The 19,508-nt window shown below is 39.3% G+C and overlaps 1 protein-coding gene across 1 annotated transcript in view; it reads right to left on the reverse strand.

Annotated features, from left to right (window-relative positions):
• The window catches only part of kif4 (kinesin family member 4), a 73,726-nt gene that overhangs the window by 37,467 nt on the left and 16,751 nt on the right, over positions 1 to 19,508 (reverse strand). Inside the window, exons 8-19 of the mRNA XM_080187513.1 lie at positions 17,218 to 17,337; positions 16,543 to 16,718; positions 15,987 to 16,048; positions 13,368 to 13,500; positions 12,872 to 12,930; positions 10,506 to 10,611; positions 8,434 to 8,505; positions 7,857 to 8,039; positions 7,590 to 7,693; positions 2,843 to 2,987; positions 2,417 to 2,527; positions 231 to 314 (exon numbers count right to left, since the gene is read on the reverse strand). Of these exons, the coding sequence (XP_080043639.1) occupies positions 231 to 314; positions 2,417 to 2,527; positions 2,843 to 2,987; positions 7,590 to 7,693; positions 7,857 to 8,039; positions 8,434 to 8,505; positions 10,506 to 10,611; positions 12,872 to 12,930; positions 13,368 to 13,500; positions 15,987 to 16,048; positions 16,543 to 16,718; positions 17,218 to 17,337 (1,355 nt within the window). The remainder of the gene's footprint in view (positions 1 to 230; positions 315 to 2,416; positions 2,528 to 2,842; positions 2,988 to 7,589; positions 7,694 to 7,856; positions 8,040 to 8,433; positions 8,506 to 10,505; positions 10,612 to 12,871; positions 12,931 to 13,367; positions 13,501 to 15,986; positions 16,049 to 16,542; positions 16,719 to 17,217; positions 17,338 to 19,508) is intronic.

Here is a 19,508-nt window from a genome sequence, read left to right on the forward strand (position 1 = left end):
ACTATATGTCTCAGGCTAAAGACATACAACACTCCTGTACCACAATCCTGGAGTGGGACTTAAACTACAACAGCAAACACAAAACTAATTGACCAAATCAACACTATTAAAAACTTTAAAAATTAATACTTGAATGCTATACATTTCTATATTGAAGAGAATTTGGGTCCCCTAACTCTACCTTTACAACTGCAATCTGAAGTATATGGTAGAAAGTTGTCCAAGCTCACCTCTTCAGTCTTGCGCCTCAATACATTTGCTTGCTGCTGATAGCTGCGTTCCAGTTTCAGCAGCTCATATTGTCTTTTTCGATCCTGAGGGAAAAAAAATGTTTAGTGGATTATTTCCATCCAGGATCAGTGAATATAGGTGCCACTCTGGGCAAAAATCTATTAGAAGGTGTAATATCTGGACATTGCACCCATGCACTATGCCACCTTTAAACAGGTCAGGAAACTTTAAATATTGCAAGGTATTTTCCAAATTTGTAAAGACAAGATTAGCAAAAGTAAAATTTGGCTTCCTTAGAGATAGAGAAATAATGGTTATACAGAACAATATACTTGATCAAAGCACTGCTGCCTCACAGTGGCAGGGACCCAAGTTCCGGTCTGTGCAGAGGGTGCACATTCTCCCAGTGTCTATGTGGGTTTCTTCCAGGTGCTCCGGTTTCCTCCCATAGTTTGAAAGATGTGCTGGGTACGTGTATTAGCTATGCTAAATTCTCCTTCACGCATCCAAATAGGTGCCAGAATGTGGCGACTACCAGATTTTCACAGTAAGTTCACTGCAGTGTTAATGTAAGCCTACTTGTGACACTAATACATAAGCTTTAAAAAAACTTTATAGAGACAAGGGAGCATAATGGAAATTGTGGAAACCAACAAAATTATTAAACATAGTTCTTGGTGATAAAGAAAGAGTGGTAGACAAATTAATAGGGCTAAAACCGCCAAATTCCCTTGACTGGATTATCCTTCACCCTCTGATTTTAAAATATATGGCTGCAGGGATAATAGATACTTTGGCTTTGATCTTCCAGAATGGTCCCTGTGGACCGTAAAGTGGCAAGTGTAACCTCATTATCAATGAAGCAGGGAGAAAGCAAACTAATAGGCAAATGGGATCAATAGAAGGAATATGCTAGAATCTATTCAGGGGGTGCAACAGGGCATTGGGGGCAAAAAAACAAAATCACAGTAAGAAAAAAATCCAGGAAATTGCATTTGAAAAATATATCGAATTTTGAGGGAGTAGCAAACTGAGTAACTAAAGAAAACAGCGGACGCATTACCCACTAACTTAAGTTGAGGACACAGCCACAGGTTAATTTCCTACTTTGTAACGTATCTAGGCCTGATGACAATTCCTGCCTCTTCATTTGACTCATTAATGTAGATTTAAATAGCTGAAGGCCTGAATACTGATATAGTAGAAGTCTTGTTTGATTTTTTAAGAAACAAAATGAGAACATATGGAATTGGGGATATTAGTATGGACTGACAGCTGGCTAATTGACAAAAAAAAAAATCAATAACAAAATGAATTATTTTCAGCTTCAGTGTGCAACAAGTGGAGTACTGCAGGTATCAGTACTTAAGTCTCAGCTATCTACAGTCTGTCAATGAGTTAGAGAAAGGGACCAATATTTTGTATCATTAGCAAATTTGGATACATTACAAAGTAGGAAATTAAATTGTGAGGGAGACAAGATAGATCAAGTTGGTGACACCAGTTGGCAGATGGGATATGCAAGGTTACTCATTTTGCTAGAAGGAATGGAAGAGTTTTATTTTTAAAAAATCCGCAAGGGACTAATATTGATATTCCGAGGGAACTGAACACCAATGTACACAACTTACAGATCATATGCTAGCAGAAAAAAAAATTAGGAAATGCATTCCAATCCTTCTGTAAAATGAATGACATCAAGGAGTAAGGAATTGTTGCAATTCCATAGGATTGTGGTGATACAACACCACAAATACTATGTATGGTTTTCTCAACCAACAGGACATATTTGCTATTGTACAGATACCACAAAAGGTTCACTATATTTGATTCCAGATTATTTCTCAGCATTTAGAAAGTGAGGGGTGATCGTATTGAAATGAGTAGTATCTGCCCTGTCATATGGACTGAGACGTGGAGAAGCTTCTTCATTCATGGAATTCTCCACCCAAGGTGGCTAAGTATATTCAACACTGAAATTATTAGTTTTGGGGCACATGGGGGAAAAACAAAATCAAATGATGTGGGGCTCAGTCAATGGGTTTGATGCAAAAGTTCAGCCACTGCTTTATTGAATGGAACAAAGTGCTGGTCGTTGTGATAAACAATTTAAAAGTACTTCTAACACAAAAATCACAAATGTTCAATTTAACCAAACCCTAGCTATCATGAATAGTAGCCTCACTTTCTCTTTAAGTTGCAAAACTTCCTTGTCTTTTTCAGCTTTCCATTTACGAGACTTCTCGGTTTCTTCTTTCATTTGTCGCATCAGTTGAACTCGCTGATATTTCAGTGCCTGCAAGAGAAAAGGCCAATGTAGGTGTCATCCTTCAAAAGAGATCCTTGGAACAACTGAAGATACATAGACAGTATAACAGATTCTGTCAAGATTTGATTTTTTTTTAAGAAATTCAGTAAATTGTCAACATTGACAAAATGCACTGGAAATAAGCTGGATTGTAGTAGTTATTTCTACTTCGAATACAGTGCTGAAATTGTTTTATGAAGGATGAGAAAGAAGCAACAAGCCAAATTATGGAAATTGTAACTTGTTTCAAATTTGAGAAAATTCATATCTACTGCATACATCAAATAGGAGGTTGCACTGCACCTGAATTTCTTGATTCAATTTTTCAACAGTCCCTTCTGTCCTCTCTTTGAATTTCAGCATTTTCGACTGTTCCATCAACTTCTTTTTAAGATTCGTCAATTCAGCTTCCAACTCCTGCAGCCGCTTCCGTCGGCGCTCACTGACCCTGTGAACATACATTAGAGAGCTAAATAAAGCCTGTAATTTATTTCATTTAGTAACTGGATTCAGAATGCATGTTATTTGCTCTCAAAAGCAGCACATATGCAAATACCATCTCAAAGCACAACCTAGTCCCCTTTGAACAATTAACATTTATTTACAGCATAAAGTGATGGTCTCCCTTTCTCAATGCACGGGGAACCTTTGTTCAGTTACCATCGTTTATTAAAAATATGCCTTTACACAATTCATGAATACGACAAGTTGCCATAGGCTGAATAATTTTTTTTTCAAACACTGCACAACTTCAGATCAATACATACGTTATAAAATCAACTCTAACTCATCTAGATTAGCCATGATGTACAGTTGGCAGGGGTAGACACAGTAAGTAGTCTCACAACAGGTTTATTTGGCAGCACGAGCTTTTGGGCCATTGCCCCTTCGACTCACCTGATAAGGGGCAATGCTCCAAAAGCTCATGCTGCCAAATAAACCTGCTGGACTTTAACCTGGTGTTGAGACTACTTATTGTCATCTAGATTAGGAGTGTTGGGGGCATAGTGATATTGCAATCCAAAGGCCCAGGGTAATGCTCAATATGTTTAAAAAAAATCAGGAATTGAAAGGTTTAATAACGACCAGAAACCATTGTTAATTGTCATAAAAGCTCATCTGGTTCTCTAATGAACTTTGGGGAAAGGAACTTGCTATCCTTCTTGTGACTGGAGGGCAACTGCCAGGTGTTGTTGTTTCCAGGTATCTGCTGCTATGGTCCTTCCAGATGTTGACAGTTATGTGCGTTTAGAAATTGCTGCTAAGAAGCCTTGGTGAGTTCTCTGCAGATAGTCCCCAAGAAACTCAACACAGTTGAGGACAAAATATTTAAACCCTCTGCCACTGATGAACACTGCAACCACTGTTTCAGTGGCGGAGGGATTAAATATTTTGTCCTCGACTGTGTCGAGTTTCTTGAGTGTTGCTCGAAGTTGCACTCATCCAGGCTAGTGGAGTATTCCATTCCATTACACTCCTGACTTATGCCTTGTAAATGATGGACAGGCTTTGGGGACTCAGCTGCTCCATGAGTGCTTGTCTTGTGGATCAACCTCAAATACCTTTTGGAAATCCAAACATACTAATTACCACTCACTTTATCAAATTTGAGCTTTTATTTGGATTTACTCATTAAAGTTGCCTGATCTAAAGTAGATTCATCTTTAGTTGGTTCCCCAAAATACCGATCGAGGAAACTGTTGCAAAAAGCATCCTACAAACTCTTCCAGGCCACACACAAATTGGGTATATCAAATTGGCAAAGGAAGATTTAACTCTCCCTGACTACTATCTTGCTTTTGTTACAAGCTCAGAAAATCTTACGTAATGCTCTATTCACTAGTAAAACTAGCCCAAAGTACTCCCACCATTATTTTCTCATCCTTGTCATCCCTAATCCACAATTGAAAACGTAGTCACTATAGAATCCCTACAGCGCAGATGGACATTTAGCCCATCAAGTCTACCCCAACAACAATCCCACCAATGCCCTCTCACATTTACCCTGCTAATCCCTTGGCACGGAAGGTCAATTTAGCACGGTCAATCAACCTAAACTCACAGCTTTGGAGTATGGGAAGAAACCAGAGCACCCAGGAGGAAACCTATGCAGACACAGGGAGAATCAAGCCTGCATCCCTGGTGCTGTGAGACAGCAGTGCCAGCCACTGCCACCATGCAGCTCCTCGCAGCAGGATATTTGTAGAAAAGAGATTGTGTTTGACAAATTTAGAGCTCTTTGAGGATGCAAGAAAAGAGATGGATAAAATGGACCTCGTCAGTTTAGTGTATTTGGATTTCCAATGGCATTCAATAAAAGGGGTCATAAAATGTACTACATGACAGCAAACATAGTGGGAGTGGTGTGAGGGCACTAACAGGAAACACAGTCAAGATAAATGGCTCGTTTTCAGGTCTGCAATCTGTGGCTAGTGGAGTGCTGCTATTTATGCTCTATAGTAAGGACTTGGATGAAGGGACCAAATGGTATTGTAGATTTGCTGATTGTGAACAAAGGAAAAAGTCTGCAAAGAGATAGCTTAAGAGGACAGAAAAGTGTGTCATATTCAATATTAGCAGGTAGAAAAGCTATACTTTATTTAAATGGAGAGGGGTTGCAGAATACAGAAGGATCTGGGTATCTTTGTTCATGAATCAAAGTCAGAATGCAGGTACAGTGACTAACACATGGCAAACAAAATGTTGGCTTAATTGCAAAGGAGTTGGAATATAAAATTAGAAAATTGGGGCTACAACTATATAGGGCAATGTTGGCAGCTCAAGAGTACTATGCACAGTTTGTCACCTTGCAGGGACAGAGAGATCGTTCAGAGAAGATTCACTTGGCTGATTCCTAGGATGAGAAGGTTGTCTTATGAAGTAGGGGGTGCCTTAAGAAGGTTAAGCATTGGGCTTATACTCATTGAAGTTCAGAAAATTCAGTGGTGATCTTAAAGGCACAAGACTGAGGGGCCTGACAGGGTAGATGCTAAAGAGGTGTTTCCTCTTGTAGGGAATCTCAAACTAGCGAGCAGTTTCAGAGTAACACCTCACTCCATTTAAGACAAATGAAGGATTGCTTTGGAGGATCATTGGCATTTGGAATTCTCTTCACCAGTGACCAGTGAAATCTATGTGACTGAATATATTCAAAGTTGTGTTGTCAAGTGTTATGGTCAGGCAGCAAAATAGATGCAAGGCCACATCAGTTCAGCCATGACCTTACTGATTGGCAGAGCAGGTTCAAGGAGTCAAATGGCCAATAAGGCAGTGGAGCATTAATATTGCCACTAGACTAGTAATCCAGAGACTCAGGGTAATACCTAGGGATTAGTGTTCAATATCTCACTATGGCAGATGGTGAAATTTGAATTCAATGAACACTTGGAATCAAAAATTCTAATGATGAATGTCATAGAAACCCATCAAGTTCATGAAGGGAAAGAAGTCTGCCATCTCTAACCTGTCTGGCCTACATGACTCCAGATCCACAGCAACGTGGTTGATTCTTAAATAACCCTGCATCACCACCTTGTCCGATTTCTTTCCAAATTTCCCCTCAGGTGGATCCTCCCACACATTGTTTAGTTTAAAGCCCTGGTTATGATTCACATTACACTGTTTCAGAGGAGGACTGTCCCAATGGTACAGCTCCCACTTTCTTCACATCTAATTAGTCCAGGATCATTCATCTTAAGTTTTTTTTGCATCTACCTCATTCACTACTACTATTACTGTTGAGCTGTCACTTTGTCCCATGCTGCTCATCTGTGCCTAAATCTGCACTCACTCAATTGCTTCAACTTTTCTGTTTAGATTTAAAACACAATTCTCAATAGTTATATGATTTGTCAGTCATTGATCAGAATTTTGAAGTGGATAGTCCTTCTTTCCAGAAAGAATGCAGCACCCCATGAATTAAAACCCCTTTTATTATGTGAGTCATACTTAGTTCTCTAATCTGTGTGACCCTATCCCAATTGGCAGATGGCCCAGGTAGCAATCCAGACAATTGTGGCCCAATGTTTTTGAGGTTCTGCATTTTAATTTGCATCCCATTTTTTTAAACTTTCAGTAGGTCATTCCCAATTTAACCCAGGTGATGAGTTCCTCAAATCAACCATGACAACTGGATCCCTCTTTTTACCATCTTAGCGTGCGCACCCCCACCACCCCAGTTCATCTCCAGCCACAAGAACTTTGACATCAGGTAGATATACAACCTTTAGAATTCCACTACAGATCTAGTCTTTGACCATACTGTTCCTCATCACTACCACTTTTTTTTCATTCTGCTAAATGAACTCTTGCAACGCTTCCTTTCCATCCTACAACTCCTGTTCTCAACCACATAAATAGCAAGTACCTTGCACGTGTAGGTACAAGTCAAGGACCAGGCTCCTTTCATGACATCCTGGATCCTTGTAGCCACCTGACTCAGTCAAACCTTCTAGAATCATAGAACCCTACAGTGCAGAAAGAGGCCCTTCGGCCCATTGCGTCTGCACCAAACAATCCCACCCAGGCCCTACCCCCATATATTACACCCATTAATCTACACATCCCTGGACACTAAGGGGCAATTTCTTAATACGGCCAATCAGCCTAACCCACACATCTTTGGACCTCTGGCCCTGGCCATTGTTAAGTTTTACCTAACCCAGGAGGCCAACTGCCTTCTGGAATACATTTTGCACAGATGAGTTAGCTATAAGAGAAAGCAGCTTTAACTTCTGAAAAAACTGCCCATCAGCAGTCCTTCGAAGTTAGTCCAATCTCTTCATGGGGGAAGTGTAATGCTATTTTGAATCCTGCAGCAATATATTCGATAACTTGAGATCTTTGTTCAACAGGAGAACAGTGTAAAGGAAAAGAGGGATTCTGATCCTTTCACGGCCTGTCATGCTCCAAGGCATGCACAGATGTCCAAAGAGTTGATGGAACCGAACAAAGTGCTAACGCTTAAAGAGGGTATAAGGATTGATTCAGTTTAAAGCTGAAATACAAGCCTCCATTTTTATTAGATCACCATACAAGAGAATGGACCTACTTCGTTGCATTGATATCTTTTTTTGCACCATGCAATGCCAACACCAGGTCTTCCTTTTCTTTCTGTAGGGCAGAAACTTGATCCTCAAGGGATTTGATGTTTACCTGAACAGGACCATAAGTACTTTAACAAAACTTCCATTAGGCAAGGAAAAATTTTCAAACAAGAAAGTTTACTATAAAACAACAAAACAATTTGTTCTGTAAAAGGTTAAATCAAAATATTTATGTCCAAATACAAAGAACATAGCTTTGCATTCTCCCTTACCTGATACAGCAAGTGTACAGGTTCCATTTCACAGTCACCCTGAGACATTTTCCTGGCCAGTTCTTCTTTAAGCGCTAGCACTTTGTTCAATTCCATCAACTCCTTGGACATCTGTGCATGCCTAAGAGCATGACAGGCTGTGAAAGGATCAGAGTCCCTCTTTTCCTTTACACCGTTATTCTCCTGTTAAACAAAGATCTCAAATTATTTGAATATATTACTACATGCTTACTCATTTCAAAATTTGTGGCTTCACGGGCTGCTTATTTGAAACGATGTCAAAGTATAGATCTCAAAAAAGGATCTCAACTTGTCTCTACTTGCAAGACATCACAGTACACAGCTTATAATACACCAAGGCACAAATTTCCACAAATTAAAGTTACAGAGTCCAATGACTAAAGTTTGCATTCTCCATGGGCAGGTCGGAGTAAACTTTGTGTATAATTCCAAAATAATAATACCAGCATTTGGCATGTACATATTTGCTGAGAGTTCCACTCTTTTCTAAAAGAGAAAAATATTAGAATTAAAATATTACTTTTGTTTAAAGTACACAGAAAATAAGGTCACTTACATCTGCACTGTCTTCCCCTTCCAGCTGTAGGTCAATTCCCTCCATCTCAGGCTGCATTTTCGTGCATTCATCCTAAACAGCAGAAATAAAAACAAATGCTGTGTCTCAACCTAGAGAGGACAAGATTCCTTCTTCACATTTTAGCCCATACATTTTCACGTATCTTGAACAAATAATATTCTTTATCTTAAAATCAATTTCCAAAATTTCATTACAAGGTACTTTCCTTCCAATTTTCATTTTTCCTTCTCTAAAAACATCAAGTTAGGGTACAGTAGCTTGGCAGACCTACATTATTTTATTCAAGTTAACTTTGCACATCAAACACAGTAGCTTGCCAAAATGCAAGAGTAGGTCACAGCTAAATTCAATCTTGTCCTTGGGTAAAATTGACACAAGTCCACTGTTTTGTTATCAGGATCAGAAATTTTTCCTCTAGTAGAGCATAGCAGCCATTTGTAACAGGCAATATATTTGTCCATAAATAGGTTTAGCACGCTTGCTTCAAATACTAGGAAAAGAACAGTGAGTAGCCCATGTATTCTCCAAGAAGCAATTCAAAGAAATAAATCATAACAAAGAAATAAATCATATCAGTGAAAAAAAACATTAAGTAGCAAAATATTTTCTATCAGAATCAGACCATTTACGACCCCTTGACACATTAGGGTGAGTCACCCAGAAGTACTTTACTTGCTTTTCTCTTGACAGGCATGAATTTAACAAATGGCAGATTCCCAAATTCAGGTCAACTGTTTAACCTGGTCTCTGCCAACTCCTACGCGGTTTTTGATATTCTGCCTAACATTAAAACCATAATCAAAAGAAAAGGCATTTTGAAAAAGTTCACACAGGACCTGTTTGAATCTGGTTCATATGGTTCAATGAATCAGTCCCTTATCCACTAGATCCATGTTTTGGATTTGGGTGGGTGGGTTAAGGAGAAGCAGCTAGTGCAGATGTTGGATTTCTTTTCATAGCTTGTCCACATTCAAAAATGGTGCTAGGAATGTTACTTGCTTTTTATTTCTTTTGAAACCAAAATTAGTCACACTGGTTTGAGGATTGAAACATTAACACCCCACTGCTAATTAAGAATCATCACTCCTTTAAAGTAACAGCACATCACCAAAGGCTGCATTTGCTGCAACACCATGCATTGCATGCATGGTCACCATCTTTATAGGGGACAGTCTGCAACAGGGCTGAGGCATGGTGATATCTGGCCTTTCAATTGCAAATATTACAGTACAAGAGGCAGAATCCATCAAGGATCCTTTAAATTTCTTTATCCCATTTGGTTTGCCTTATTTTTCTTCCTTCTTCTACCCATTATTTTAGGGAGGCACCTTTCTTCCAATAAAAAAAATCTTGTCCTAGCAGCATATTTCAGTGGTGTGGAAAGAATGCTGCACAAGTAAGCCGACATTCATCGATCTGCTTGCTTGTTGGCGCTTAAGTGCGCAATGCTGTGAGACACAAGTCCCAGAGCTACAAATGGAACCACAGTTGTTACCAGGTGAATCAGAAACCTCCCTTCCTGCCCATCCCCAGAAGTGGAAGCCTTCCTGACTGCCTGCCTGTCGCAGGGCTCAGGAACTGGGTGAAAATCTTCCAAGTGGCACGCATATTACCTATAAATGACAACACAAGAATTTGTACATAGACATCTTGCATTGCAGGAGACTCGAGAAACTTGTCCAGAAATCAAACACAAACAATTGTAGGTAGTGTTATAGCAGTGGGTGTTAAAACTTCTGCTAAACTGTAGGTGGACTAAACAAGCCAGGGACGCTTTGAATATATGAATATATTAAAAAATATATGAATATATTAAAAAAGGCAATAAAACCAGTCATCCATTAGCTGCTGCATTTTTAATCAGTGTACGACAACCACACAAAAAGGTGTTGCTTTTCTAATTTTAAACGTGCTGAAACTATTTAACATTTGCAGCTTTTAAAGTTTTATCTAGCAGATCAAGGTATCACCCACACAGCCAAATAAAGATTTCTTCAAAATCAATTAGTTTGCATATTTCAACCTCAATACTCCACAAAAATGACACTCACCTGCATATTAGAAATGATCTGTTGCAGATTACGAATGGTGTTTATTTGCTTACTTATTTCTTCATCTGTTGAAATTTCCATTAGCTTGTCCAGGTCCAACTTGCACCTATTAAAGTTAATAACCAAATGCATCTAAAAACTCTACTCAATAGGACTACTACAATCAGTACATCTCAAAGCACCCAACTCAAAATTGGGATTTAGAATTGCACTTTCCTCCTGCTATAGAGTCACTATAACAAAACGGAAAACATTTTATTCCCAAACACCACACAATTTTGAAAAAACGGACAAGTTTCACATAATAGTGGACTGGAATCAAAGTAGACTAGTAAAGGATAAACAGCTTCCCATCTCAGATGCTAGATTGTTCCAAAGGACAAGCGCACCTAGTCTGTTTCTCCAGTATAATTCTGTGGGGTTTTTTTTAAAGTTGATTAGTTTTTCAGTCCATCATATCAGTATAGTCTTCTATCTAGATGCTTTATCCTCTATTCCCAAATGTTAGTGCCAGAATCTTCATGCAATTCAAATGGCCACAAAAGTGTACACAGTACATATCTGCTAGTTGGCAAGGGGGAGGAAGGAGGTGTTCCTTTCCTTTTTCACTCGTAGGAATTGGTTCTTACTCTACGACAGGGAAAGGAACTAGCTGTTTGGTGACTATCTGGTAGTTGTATAAAGGTTGGCTTCAGTCCAAAGATTTAACTGGTAGAAAAATTAATGAATATATTTTTGAAAAAGTGAATAATTAAAAACACAAGAAAAGTGCGTCAGGGTGATTAGCATTGTTGCCTCAGTGCTAGGGAGCCAGGTTAAATTCCAACCTGTGACTGTTATTGTGTAGAGTTTGCAAATTCTTTCCATTTGTGTGTGTTTCCTTCAAGTGTTCCAATTTCTGCCCACTGCCCAAAGAGATGCAGGTTAGGTGGATAGGCCATGCTAAATAGGCCCTTAGCGTCTTAAGAGGTGTAGGTTATGGGAATTAGTGCAGCAAATGTAGGGTTATGGGGATAGGGCCTGGGTAAAAATGCTCTGTCAGATAGTCAGTAAAGACAAGGTGGGCCAAATGGTCTTCTACTGCACTGTAGGGATTTTATGATTTTTTTGAAGGCAGCTGCAGCAAGTAAGAGCTCCTGAATGCCAGTGTGATCTAGAGCAAATACACCTGCTCAGAGTTGCTGAGCAGTAGATGGCAACTTATCAGGAAAGTGAGAAGTGGAAAAAGTTATCTGGTTGCTTTGTACTAGGAGACAGTCACACTGCTTCGGATAGGGCCAATGGTCAGGAACAGGATGGTGTGATTGCAAGCCAGGCAGGTAAGAGGATCCAGAAGGCAAGAGCCCAAGTTTGAATGCTCAGTTTGTTCGGATCAGACTGGGAGCTTGAGAGTAGATAAGCAAACTGATCATGGCATTGTGGTACAGGAAACAATCAAGTGTGGGGAAACAAACAGGCATGCTGTGGTAGTAGAGGATGATGATATAGCGAGGGGGGATTGACACGGTTTCTGCAGCAGAGGGAGTGGCCGGACAGCAGTGTTGCCTACCTGGTACCAAGGTTCAGGACATCTGCTCACAGCTCGAAAGGAAGGTGGTGGGAGGGAGAGGGTCCAGTTGATGCAGTCTATGTAAGCACCAACTACATAGTTACAACTAGCAATGTTCCACAGAGAGAGAATGAGTTAGGCACTAAATTAAAAATCAAAATCTCAAAAGGTTACAATCTTAGGAGGGAGGTAACAGTGCTGCATGAAGAATTGTTAGTCAAGCTTTTACAAACAGCAAACAAGAATAATGGAGGGGCTGGGGTGAATGCTTGGACCACGAAGAATTAAATAGAGAGCAATATTTAAGGGTAGCCAGATCATTCATAAATGGAAAGGAGGCCATCATTATACCAATAGGAGACTGCAGCAGTGGTGGGGATTAAAGGGCATTGTGAAGAGGGAAAGAGAGGAGAATCTAAAAAGGATGGGGAGGAGGTAGGAGGAAATAAGTAGATTGAAGTTTAAGATCTCTGGAGATATGAGATTCTTGTGATGCAGTTGGCCAGACTATATTAGCTATAAAAGGATGGGAACAGGCAGAGTCCATAACTTTTCCATGTTGAGAACAGGGAAGAGGAGGAATCTTCAGGACAAAAAATTGCTGGTGTGCTGACACCACCACTTTGTTTCAGGCAATTCCTACTAAAATTTCAAAAAATGTAACGATTAACAGATGGAAGTGCCACCATAATTGTTTACATAGTAGCCTTCCTTGCAAGAGTCAATTGTGATCCTGACAGAGAGTTTGACCATGAATGGGCCTTATTGGATACACAAAATTCAACAGCACAAAACAGAAAATGTAGCAGATACATACGCATCATGTTTTGAGAGTTCAGTCAGTTTACACATCAATTGCTCATTCATCTGTTCAGTCTGCACAAAAAAAATAGAAAAGCTTATACACTATAATTATTTGCTTCAAATCCAAAACACAAATACGCAGAACATCAAGTTACATTGGGAATTATGGCCTCTCCAACATAATTTTCAGAGTTTACAGGAATTAAACTCAAGACCGCATATTCCCACAAACAAACGAACACCAGTATTTAGAGCCTCGATTATTAAACTTTATTTGGCAGATACAGTGAACAGAAGAAAGGGGATGAGAGATTGAAACAGCAAATAATCTTGAGTAGCAGCACGCAAAAACAACACGTCACCTTCATTCTAAAAGGGGAAAACGATTTCTTGTCACAACAAGAGGGAATTTGAAAGACCACAAAGTTAGAATACTTCAGATCACAGCACTAGGGCAAGAAAAAAAGACAACATTTTAAAAAAGGAGAAATGCTGGCTGGAAATCTTACCACTATGACCCTTTCACACATCTGAGTCGTCTGGCCAACTGCATCACGAAGCTCTTTACTCAGATTTTCTATTTCTTCTCGGTGCAGTCTCGCTGTCTCAATTGCAGATTGTTGATTTTCTGATTTATCTGCCCTGTTAAAATAATTTTTCCCTTAATAGTTCACACAAATAATAATTAGCAACAAATCAGACAGGAGCTCTTCAATTCTGCTCCAGTTTTCCATAACACTTTCAAGAAACCATTAATTAGTTCACTTGAGCACTGCATCCCCAAAAAGACAAACAGGTGAAATTGGCAGGTTTGCACCAGGGAAAAATAAAGCTAATCAAAGAGTTGCTCTTTAATTGCTCATCATTTCACAATGAAAGATAGAAGGATGGTAGGAGATGAGGTCCTTAATGCAAGCACTAGAGAGGTAGTGCTTGATAGACTAACGGGACTGAAGGTAGACAAGTCCCCGGGACCGGATGGCATGCACCTCAGGATTCTGAAAGAAATGGCAGTGGTGATAGCAGATGCCTTAGTAATTATTTATCAAAATTCGCTGGACTCTGGGGAAGTGCCAGAAGATTGGAAAACGGCTAATGTTACGCCGTTGTTTAAAAAAGGTAGCAGACAGAAGGCAGGGAATTATGGGCCAGTTAGTTTAACATCCGTAGTTGGAAAAATGCTAGAATCCGTCAAAGAAAAAATAGCAAGACACCTAGAAAAGAACGGCTTGATGAGCAGATGCAGCACGATTCGTGAAGGGGAAGTCATGTTTAACAAATTTATTGGATTTCTATGAGGATGTGACTAGCGCAGTAGACAGGGGGGAACCGGTGGATGTGGTGTTTTTAGATTTCCAGGAGGCGTTTGATAAGATGCCTCACAACAGGTTGCTGCAAAAGGCTAGGGTGCACGGAGTTGGGGGTAAAGCGTTAGCGTGGATTGAGGATTGGTTGTCTAATAGGAAGCAGCGAGTTGGAATCAATGGGTGCTTTTCTCGTTGGCAGTTGGTGACTAGTAGAGTGTCGCAGGGATCGGTGCTGGGGCCTCAACTGTTTACCATGTACATAGACGATCTGGAGGAGGGGGCTGAGTGTACGGTAGCAAAATTTGATGATATGAAGATGAGTGGAAAAGTAAATTGCATGGAAGGTGCGGAAAGTCTGCAGAGAGATCTGGATAGGCTGAGTGAGTGAGCGAGGACCTGGCAGTTGGAGTATAACGTTGGCAAATGTGAGGTTATCCACTTTGGTAGAAATAATAGGAGGGATTATTAACGGGCGAAAAGCTGCAGCATGCCACAGTGCAGGAGGTAGCATTAAATGGACAGGCCAGATGAGTAACTAGCTATCATAAGTTCCAGGCCCCAGGCTGCCCATGAGCAAATTTCACAAACTCAAGTCTACATTGAGAATTATACCCTCTGTTTTGCTATCTCCTGTCAACCTACATCAAGTTCTATTGGGCAGTTTCTTTTCAAACGCGAGTTTGTATTTTGCATTCTGCTATATAAACCACTGTTTATGTGTGGACAACAAGCTTATTTCATTATGTTCAGAAGAGAAATATGATCAAATCTCTTAACTGCTTGCAACATAATTGCAAAAACCCAGTCTGCAGGTGCAGCAGGTGACCAAAAGAATAGAAAAACAGGGAGGTCTTGCTGCAACTGTACAGGGCACTAGTGAGGCCGCAACTGGAGTACTGTGTGCAGTTTTAGTCACCGCATTTGCGGAAGGATATATTGGCCTTGGAGGGAGTACAGAGAAGGTTCACCAGGCTGATACCGGAGATGAGGGGGTTAGCCTATGAAGGGAGATTGAATAGGCTGGGTCTGTACTTGTTAGAGTTTAGAAGGCTGAGGGGGGATCTTATGGAGACATATAAGTTAATGAAGGGGCTAGATAGGGTAGAGGTAGAGAGATTCTTCCTGCTTAGAAAGGATAGCAGAACTAGAGGGCACAGCTTCAAAATAAGGGAGGGGGCAGTTTAGATTGGAGTTGAGGAGGAACTTCTTCACTCAAAGGGTGGTGAACCTCTGGAATTCTCTGCCCATTGAAGTGGTGGAGGCTACCTCGCTGAATATATTTAAGTCATGGGTAGATAAATTTCTGATAGACAAGGGAATTAAGGGTTATGGGGAGAAAGCAGGAAAGTGGAACTGATTCACTTTCGATCAGCCATGATTTTATTGAATGGCAGGGCAGGCTCGAAGGGCTGGATGGCCTACTCCTGCTCCTACTTCTTATGTTCTAATTCTAATTTACTTCCTCAGTACCAAAGCCAAATGCCCTTTTAATGGCAAAATGTTTTGAACTTGGATACAAAAAAAAATACATGTTTTATAATAACTCATTATACAACTCCAATGCAAAAGGCAATTCAACAATTCTAGCCAGCCCAGTATTGCACATTTTAAGTTCCAAGCAATTGGAGTCTTTTAATTTGGCTTAATAAGAAAATAATACAAGAGTCTCCTAAATTAAGTATCATAAGAAGTTATCAAATAAACTTTGTTTTCCAAGAATGCGAAAGAAAATAATCTTGAAGGAAGTCCATCAAAAATAATTATACAAAGTTCAATGTGTGTTTTTGCTATTAATAACTGGACACTGATTATTAAACTTACCTATTGCTGATTTGAACTGTTCCCCCATGTGCTTGTAGCAGCAGTACTTGAAGTTCTTGCACCTGGACCAAAATTGCAAGAATTACATCAGCAACATACTATCTTTCGGAGTAAACAGAACATAATTCAACATGGATATCCCTAATCATTTATCCTGCAACTAAATAAAATTGCAGGCATCTTCCATTAGAATTCATAATTTGTTTAAAAAGAAGAGGAAGCTGAAAAGACCACCATTACCAAGTCAGGACATCAAAACAGCTTTCTGGTTGGAATGCTTCTCTTACAGTCATTGCAATTCAAAGTTGAAAAAAATACATAAATGGAAATTACGGAATAGCCCCAATAATCTTGAAACTATTATTCTTGAAGCAAAATGCAACAATTCTGCTTGGTTTGACTTTCTATACAATTTTATACATTTAAAATGTACAGATTATTCAGCAATTTTCAACTGTACCAAAACTTAAACATGCAACAGTCAAGGAAATATTTTAAAAGAATCTTCAGAAGCCATACAAACAGTGCTAAACAAAAGAACAAAAATATAAAAAACCTGTTGTCGAAGGCGCTGCAGCTCTGCAGCCTGGGGATCAAAGTTAACCACAGGCTTGTTCTTTATCTTCCTGGCTCTGTCAGCATAGCGTAGGGTATTTAGAGTTTCTTCAATATTAGAATCAGCAGGACTGACACAAGCTATCATCAAAGTATGGCTATTTCCGCCAAGTGAGTCTGAAACGAGAAATACCAGGACAATCCGATTATATTTTACTTCAACTGGATTTGATGGCAGTGTTGCTGGACTAATCCAAATGCCCAGTTTAGGGCAAGGGTTCAAATTTCACAGCAGCTGATAAAATTTAATTCCAGTTAATAAATCATGAAATATTTAGCAAGTCTCAGTAATGGAACCTGTGACAATTATCAAGAGATCGTCATAAAAACTCTGACTTAAGAATGCCATTCAGGAAAGGAAACCTGCCATTCCTCCTTGTGTGGACTACGTAAGATTCTGGACGCAAAGCAATCTGTTTTACTCTCAAGTGCCCAACAAGCAACTCTGTACAAAATATAATTTAGAATGGGCAACAAATGTCAGCCTTTGCAGTGATGCCCACATCCCATGAAAGGAAAAAAAAAGGCCATTTCTTCCTCATTTAAAATGTCATAAAATGCAAATAAAATGTTGACTGGCACACAACAAACTTCAATGCAAGACTGAATACGTCACCTTGTAGCAATCGTGTTAGTTTTGAATCTCGATATGGTACAAAGCCCTTGCGATTATTCTCATCTCCAAGTGCACTGATAACATTACCTAGGGACAGCAACCCGCGATTGATGTTGATTCCTGAAAAAGACTGACTGTTAGTCAACCAACATACTGCAGAAGGCAGAGTCTGTTCTATAAAGACAACATAAGCCTGTTGTACAAAATAGATAAAAATCACTAAAATCATTCTGTGACAGACAGAATTGAGTTCCTTTTCTGTCAGCCAGCTAATCAGCTCAATGGCACATGGTCAAGTAATAGGCTAATTCTTCACTTATCTACAAAGCAAGAATGGAAAGTCAGTCAGCTCAACTCAAATATGTGCCTAGAGTAAAGATTTTAGAGAGGCAACATGATGCAAGAAGATTGATCAAACAATAAATAGAGACTCATGTATAGCTTCTGAAATTACTGCAGTTACAATCAAATAGTTGATACACAGCACTGGCTTCGCAATTTAAAAGTCCTTCCAGATAAGTATCACAGTTCAGTAACTACACTTATACAATAACTAGTACAGTTACTAGGACTGTAGGTTGGACAAAAGAAATTTAATACCAATATAGTAAATTTCAATCACCAATTACTCTTACTGGAATTCTAGGAATTTTGAAGTGGGGTTGGGCCTGTTTTTTTTTTAAACTGGAGCTATCAAACTTATCAGCAATAATCTCCAGTCTCAGCCTCTCACCACCTCCCCTCAGTGCCACTCACTCAATTTGCACATGCTCCTGTATTTCAGTACTTCAATTCCACAGTGATCAGCTTGTAGCTCTCCCATTGGGCAAAAACAAGATTTGTATCTCAATTACCCTGCATATTTGATTGATCAGCACCTCCTGGTCTCCGAGCATGCCCAGAGATTTTGCTGTATAACAATCCCCACCACACAGGGAGAAAAAGGGCCACAAGATGTGAAGAACATCTATGAAATGTGTAGTACCATATGAAAATAGCAACTTAGCAGGCCAATGGTATTGTTTATAGCACCCAGGTCAGAGTTGATAGGACATGGGAATTAAGCAACAGTCAAAGATGATACTTGTACATCGGCTGATACTTCAGTGCAGTTCTGCATGATACTGTTGTCTTTTAACCAAAACATTCAACTGAGTTTGGTAGAATGCAAAACAAACCACAAGACTCAAACAGCAATCTCTTGGGAAACATTAAATCAAGAAATTGTTGGCCTGGTTTCTCGGACCTCACTGAGCATAAATTGGCTGCCTCATTCATAAAACAGTGAGCGTTCTTCAGAAGTAAATCACAAGTTGCAAATGCTTTGGGATATTTACAAGCATGAAAAAAGTGTTCACTGTTAAAAGTTATACTATACTAGAATGAAAAGGAAAATAGAGTGGAAAATGAGTTACTTTAATAAGATTTTAGTCACAGGAAAGGAACAATGATTTGCAAGGAGGCAACAAAAAATGTAAAGAAACAATTTTGTTCTTTAGCTTGTGATAAATGGAAGCACAAAAGGGTCAAGACATCTGTTTACTAGTTGGCACGTAAGAGTTAACAAAATACAAGCAATGAAAAAGGGAAAAATGCAACTATGAACACTTCATGCCATTTAAACCTTCACAGAATCAGGATCAAATAAAAGATTCTAGCTGGGCAACAATTGACTAAAAGAAAGACTGGAAATTTAAGTGTAGAATTTTCTAGGATTTCCTAAGATGTGGGTCAGTTATAAGGAAAGATTTATTCAAGCTGATTAGATCAAGAGGGGTATTTGACTGAGTTGTGCAAAATTATGAAACAAATATACAAGTAAATAGAGAACTTCTCATTTTCATGAAAATAAAAGAAATTAAAAATACATCAAGAGGAAGATTGGAAAAATTCACATTTAGGACAATTTTGGCTTTTTTTTTGTTCCCGAAACCCAAAATGTGTCAATGTAGTACTGGACGCAGATACAAAGCAAAAATATGTACAAATGAATTCAGATAAGTTTAGAGTATGGATTAACATGTGGAAATAAAGCAAACAGCTAAAATTGTTACTTGAGCATTGTAGTAAAAATGACTGACTTGAATTCAGTCCATCGAGTCTGCACCAGCTCTCCAAAAGAGCTTCTTTCCCAGGCCTACCTCTGCCCTATTTCCATAACCCCACACGTTTACCTTGTTAATCCAAATAACTTCAATAGATACTATCCCTCCTTTTCCCTCAGGATCACCTCTCCCAAGCACATCATGCTGATTATTACTGTTGCAAATAAAACAAGCAGCTGCTAAAAT

Source organism: Carcharhinus amblyrhynchos, chromosome 4 (assembly GCF_965287045.1).
Source record: "Carcharhinus amblyrhynchos chromosome 4, sCarAmb.v2.hapA, whole genome shotgun sequence".
Lineage (NCBI taxonomy): Eukaryota > Metazoa > Chordata > Chondrichthyes > Carcharhiniformes > Carcharhinidae > Carcharhinus > Carcharhinus amblyrhynchos.